Below are 6,403 nucleotides of genomic sequence, written 5' to 3'. Positions count from 1 at the left end.
AAAAAAAAAAAAAAAAAAAAAAAAAAAAAAATCACCTAGACAATGTCAATCTAATTTTCTATTACAGGTGTCTTCCTTCCTTCCTCCCTCCCTCCCTCCCTTCTTCCCTGCCTTTCTTCCTCCTTCCTTCCCTCCCTCTTTTTTATTTTGAGTCACAAAGCAAGTATTTCTCCACAAACTTCCACAGGTTTCTCTCTGCACACGGGAGAGCTGATTCAGCCAGAACGTTGTCGCCCCAGCTCCATCAGGAGATGACACATTCCCGGTGGGGCTCACCCAGGACACATGACTTTCCAGCCAGCAAACAAACAGGCCCTGGCGTGGTGGTCACAGCGCTGGCACGTGGCTGCTCACGGACATTCTAGGCGTGGGGCCCCGTGACTTAGAAACGAGGAGGCCGCTGGTGCCTGCCAGCTGTGTCTGCTGATTGTGAGCTATCTGGGACCTGGGGTCCCGTGGCCCCTGCATCCACGCACAGAGTGCCCGCCACAAAGGCCAGCTGCCCTCGGTCCTGACTCAATCATACTCAGCAGTTTTCTCCCAAGGCTTCAGGAAAGCCACCCTGCCCGTCAGCCCTGTCCTTTGACTCTGCCTTTTACTGTTCCTTGGACTTAAAAATACCACCCCCACCCTTCAGTGGGAGCTTTGGAGTCAACAGACCAAGATTCAAATCCAAGCTCTCTGTTTATTAGCTGAGTGACCTCAGCTAAGGGGTAAATCCCTTCCGTGTTCTGAATCCCGGATTTCCTTCAGCAAAGCAGGGATAAGGGTACCCACCTTCCTGTTACTTGGTAGGTGCTGAATAAACATTTGTTGCCTGAACGAATGAATGAATAAATGTACAAATAAGTGAATGACTTCCAGTATTCCTGGCCCCTAGGCCTCCCCCCCACCCACTCTGCCTGGGCACACCAGTTAACTCCTGGGGTCTAGCTCAGTAGCGCACACACTGCATTAATCTCGAAAGGCTTGCATTTGTGATTTAGCCAAATGACTTTCCTGACCTGGGACCGTGGCCGAGTCATTTCACTCTCCAAGGCCCTCTATTTCCCCATCAGTCAAATGCAAATGCTAACCCTGTCTAGTCTTCCTCATCGAATTCTGTCAAAGCCCAAATGAGAGCAGAGATGAAAGTGCATTGTGACCTCGAAGGAACTGGCCACACACCAAGGCTTCTTCCCACATGGGCTGCTCCTGTCTCTGAGCCAAGGTGAGAGTCCAGGGGCCCGCCCGGTGCCAGGAGGCTGAGCTGACGTGCTCTGTGGCTTGGTGCCAGGCACGACATTCTCCTCCCAGCATCGTCATTCCTTTCCACATAGGTATTTTGTCTATGCATGGGAGGCCCTTGCTCTTGTGAGAGAGACATAAAGAGGAGAGTCAGCAGAAAACCTGCAGAGGTCGGCAAATGTGCTCGAGCCATCAGCAAGTCCAGGGTCCTGCGAGTTGGACAGAATGGAAAAGTTCAGCGTGAATCTGGGAAATCAGGAAAGTTGATATGGACTGTCTCTCTGGCTTAGAACTAGTTCCCCCGAGTCCCACATCAAATACAGATCACCCATGGCTCCCCCTTGGGTCTTTCTTTGGGATTGCTGGTCCGAGTTGTAGTGCGAGGCAGAGGCTGAGTCAGGCATTAGACAGAAGACTCCCCTTTCCGCCCTCTTCTCAGCAGTATATGCAATTCCTCTGCGTTGAGTGTCCTCCTCTCTCCCCCAACTTGATGTCCGGTGTCCAACTGCACCCAAGCCTTCCCCAACATAGTCAGGCTGCAAGTTAGCTGTTCCTCTTGGACCTCCTGAACACACGGCACACGCTACCTTTCACTGTTCAAGAAACGACACATACGCTTATCAAGAGGTATATAACCTGCTAGCCCCTAGAAGAGACATGTGCTTTACGTGCCCTCATTCAATCTTCAAAGCAGCTTGACAAAGTAGATACCGTTGATACCCATTTTACAGATGAGGAAATACCTTGTAAGAGGTCACAAAGCGAGGAAATAGACCTGAACCTAGTCTGTCTGGCCCCAGCCAATCCCAGCTCGACCAGCACTGCCCAACAGAACCTTCTGCGGTCATGGAAGCGGTTCTATCAGTCTGTCCAGTGTAGTAGCCACTATCCCCGGGCGGCTACTGGGTTCTTGAAACGTGGCTGGTGTGACTCAGGAACTGGATTTTAAACTGTATTTCATCTTCACTAATTTAGATTTAAACAGTCACACGTGGCCAGTGACTACAGCATTGGACAGCACGGCTCTTTATGATGCGGATATGTGTCCTCAGCCCAGGTGGCCCGGTTCAGACCCTGAGCCCCTCGCAAAGACAGGGTCCTAAGAGTTCCCTCAGCCCACAGGAGGCGCTCCGTAAATATTCTGGTAAGGGGTACAGTCCCTGTGATTACTTGGTCGATCTTCTGGGTGAACTGGAAGATTCCCGCAACCCCACTGGGCGTCAGGAGCCGCGCAGGGATCAAAAGAGGGAGGAGTCCGGCTCTTACCTGTGCGGAGAGTCGGGATCGAAGCAGGTCTTGGTGACATCGGTGATCTCGGGGTCACAGCACTCCCCGCCGTCGAAGTTGAACCGCTCGTAATTGCAGTCCATGTCGCACACCCCGTTCTGCTGCTTCTTGGTGAAGGCGGGGTGACGCAGGTGGCGGCAGTCCCCGCCATCGTGGCCAGTCAGCGCGTGGTTGCACTCGGGGTCGCAGTTCTCGTCCCCAATCTTGCTGATGTCGCAGTTGGCCAGGATGAGGCGGCGGCGCAGGGAAGAGTTGCTCACCTCCAGCACCTCCAGCTCCCAGGAGATGTTGTAGTGCTTGAAGGCCTCGGCCAGCTGCCGGTGCTGGAAATCGATCTGCTGGCGGCTCACCATGGGGTTCTCGCGGCCATCGTCGTGGAGGTTGACCACGCGGTAGCGCACCGCCTTGGGTCGGCGGAAACGCGGCAGCTGGTTGTAGCTGGAGATGACCTTGGGGTTGTCACACAGCGTCTGCCCGCACAGAGGAGGCTCCAGACTCGTGTCCAGCAGGAAGCCACGGGCGCCGCTGGCCTCCACGCGGGGGCTGCTGCCGTCCTTCATGGGGGACCAGGCGCGCTTCACGTTGTCCCAGTTCTCCTGCAGGAGGAGCTGAGGTAGAGGAGCGTGGAGGCCGCGGGTCTCCATGTCCAGCAGGACCTCGCGCTGCGTCCTGGCCGCCTTCCACAGGCTGAAGCGCTCCACGTAGCCCCGGTAGTTGTGGTTCAGGGCGCTGCCTCCCAGCATGAGGACTTTACACTTCTGGGTCAGTGGGCTGAAAATGCCACCCACCTGCTCCCCAGAGGTTGCCACCTGGGCACCGTTCACATAGAGCTTCATCAGCCGCCCGTCGTAGGTGGCAGCCAGGTGTACCCACTGGCCTGGGAGGTAGCTGCGGTGGGCATTGATGGTGGTCACTTGCCGGGCCCGGTCTGTCTTCAAGGAGAAAAAGTAGCGTGGGTCTCTGTTGCCTTGGTCACTGACGGTGTGAATGCCCACGACCCATCCTCGGTCACGTGAGGCATAAGAACATTTGTCATATAGCCCTATGTGGCCCCAAAAGAGAAAGATGAATAAATAAAGGATGGAGGAAGGAGGAGGGTAAATTATTTCTCTCTGATAAAATTTATATCAGGATGTCCTAGACCAGGAAGTTTTCAAACCGTGCTCAGTGGGATCCTGGCAATGACTAGCCAAACCTCTGGGACCACCTCTAGGGCAAGGCAAGGGCTAGAGGAAGGGAGAGCACAGGTGAGTTACCTTTGGGAGGTTCTCACCACAACTTTAACCCATGTGGTTTCACTGTTTTTGGTTCTGAGTATGGGGCATACCAGAAAGATATTTGTTTGCAGAATAGGTACTTGAGCTAAAGAAAACAACAGTGATAATAACTAAAATCTGAAAACCTTTGATTTTGCAAAACTGTTGGATGGGGAAGAGGACTTTTTAAATTAAAAGCGTATTTTAAGTGTAGAATGACATAGGTGGTGAGAGGAAGAGGTGAGAGAACAATCAAAGAGATGATGATGAATAGAAGATGCTCATTTAGAAGGACAGCTCTGACTACCGTCACCGTAGCTTTGGGCGTACATCAGCCACCAGCACTCATCAATGATCAGTGGTGGTGGCTTGTTGGGAAGGTTCCCTGGAGAAGTGAGGGTCAAGGGCTGCAAAGCTACTAGTAAAGCTTCTAACTGTAACAGGAGTCCTGGCTAGCCCCGACATTCACCCCCAAAGACAGGCGGACTATCTGAGCTGGAAAGGTTTTTAAACACTTCCAACTCCTTCACTTGAAAGGTAAGGAAGTTGAGACCCAGCGAAGGGAAGGCATTTGTTAGGTTACATAGAGTCATTGACAAATTTCCTGAGAGCCAGTTCAAGCTTGCTCTTCTCTAACACTAATGCTAATATTTCAAAAAATAAAAAGCATCCTCTTAACAGAAAAAGATGTTGGGGATGCCTTCATTAAGTAAAATCTTCCAAGCCTCTATCGCAGGTCAGGCATTGTGCTAAGGTCTGTGTATGCATTAATTCATTTAATCCGTGTAGCACCCCCAAGGTGCTGATATTAACAGAGGAGGAAACAGAAATTGAAGGAAGTAAAGAGATGGATGGGTTTGAGGTCAACTGGTTGGTAAGTGGATCCCAGATCCATCGGACCCTGGGTCCACTGTCCTAGGGACTAATGCTATGGTACCTCCCTCTCCCTCATCAGTGCCACCAGGGATCTACCTGGATCAAACCACCTGCCTGGGGGTGTCCCAAGGTTTAGTTGGGTGTTTGGGAAAGTTCCAAGCCAGACATCTCTAGACTTACTCTGGGAACCTCAGGAAGTCACTTAGCAGATTCTCTCTGGATCTAATTATTTTTATACTCACCAACCCCCATTCCCAGTCTTTCTGGAATATACCCAGTGTCCTTGGCATGGACAGCCAGTTGGATGGGAAAGAAGACTTTCTAATTAAGCGTGTATTTTAAGTGTTGGATGATGTATGAGGCCAGGTGGGAGGAGAAAGAGAGGAACAGGAGAATGAATAAAAGATGCTCATTTAGAAGCACAGTCCCTACTTTCAGCTGGAGAATTGTTGCGGTCACCATAACTTTGAGTGTGCATCTGCCATTAGCACTCATGAAATGAGCACAGACGGCTTCCAGCAAAATCGGTAGAGGAGGCCCACACAGCCTGTACTCCTCTGTGGTCACTGGGGCCTTAGAATTTGTGTTAACTCTCTCTGTTAGCAGCTGACATAGATGGTAGTTTTGGCCAGGCATCTAAGTCTGCCTACACCTCTCCTACCACCACTCCTGTCCTACAATCCTTCACGTAATGGCCAGGGTCTCCTACAACATCAACCTGCTCTCACACCTTGATGAAGCACCAAGTACCTCCTCTGGGTCTTGGCTCTCTACCTGGAAAAGGAGGGGACTGAATGAGGTTCCCCCCACATGCTTGGTCAAGTCTGATTTTCTGTGTTCCCAAGCTTCCCAATGGCTAAAACAGAAACCACCTCTACCAAGAAGCTTTCCCTGATGGTCCTCTGAGGAGCAATCATTCTCTCCTCTGAATTCATTTTACTTTTTGGAAACTAGACACTTGTCCTCTGGTTTTGGAGTCTTCCCTAGACTGGATGCTTCTTGAGAGTGATGGCTCTGTCTGGGTCATCTGTACCCTGTCCAGAACCTTGCACTATACCCTGTACACAGCAGGCACTCAGCAACTGTCTCATGAATGAGCACATGAATGATTCTAAACGGAGTGGGAGAAGAGAAAAAGGACAAACAGAATCAAAGGCACTGACTTATGTCTCCCTGGATAAAGGACAGAGAGAACCGGAAGACAGAGTGTGTTCTTGGTCAGGTAGAAAGAGCAGGATCTTTGGACTCCGGGTAATTCTGATGACAGCAATCACCGGCCGTACATCAGGGGCAGATCGCTTCACCTCTGTGGACCTGAACTCCCTCATCTGTACCTCTCTTTACGTATGCTGTCATACTTAAAAGACATAGTGGCTATACTACCCTTGGCATACAGTGACTATCCAAACGGGAGTCCATTTTTAAGATGCTGGAGGGTCTGGGAGTGATGTCAAGGATGAAAAGTAGAAAATGACTAAAAACAAAATACAGAAACACCAGAGAGAGAGAGTACCCTAAAGGCATCTTGACTGATATATCAAGAGCTGGTAGGATGAGGGCTCAGAAAAGCACAAGTCCTCCCCAAATCCACTGGCAAACTCTACTTAGAAATCATAAATCCCCTTTGGCTTTGCTACCATTATGAGGCCTGCATGTTAAAAGCTACCTCCCCACTGACCGAGGCCAAAGCTCTGTCTCCAGGTTTGGAATGAGCTCCCCCAGGTCTGCTGCTGGCTACGGGAAGCAGCAGCGCACAG

The 6,403-nt window shown here is 50.9% G+C and overlaps 1 protein-coding gene across 1 annotated transcript in view; it reads right to left on the bottom strand.

Moving 5' to 3' along the window:
- The window catches only part of PAPPA (pappalysin 1), a 225,850-nt gene extending 220,952 nt beyond the window's left edge, over positions 1 to 4,898 (bottom strand). Inside the window, exons 1-2 of the mRNA XM_024762187.1 lie at positions 4,889 to 4,898; positions 2,494 to 3,556 (exon numbers count right to left, since the gene is read on the bottom strand). Coding sequence (XP_024617955.1) covers positions 2,494 to 3,556; positions 4,889 to 4,898 — 1,073 coding nt within the window. The remainder of the gene's footprint in view (positions 1 to 2,493; positions 3,557 to 4,888) is intronic.
- Positions 4,899 to 6,403: the final 1,505 nt, after the last annotated feature.

Source organism: Neophocaena asiaeorientalis, unplaced genomic scaffold, assembly GCF_003031525.2.
Source record: "Neophocaena asiaeorientalis asiaeorientalis breed wild unplaced genomic scaffold, Neophocaena_asiaeorientalis_V1.1 scaffold78, whole genome shotgun sequence".
Classification (NCBI taxonomy): domain Eukaryota; kingdom Metazoa; phylum Chordata; class Mammalia; order Artiodactyla; family Phocoenidae; genus Neophocaena; species Neophocaena asiaeorientalis.
Note: the sequence above shows the minus strand (reverse complement) of the source record. Positions and strands in the feature narration are given on the sequence as shown.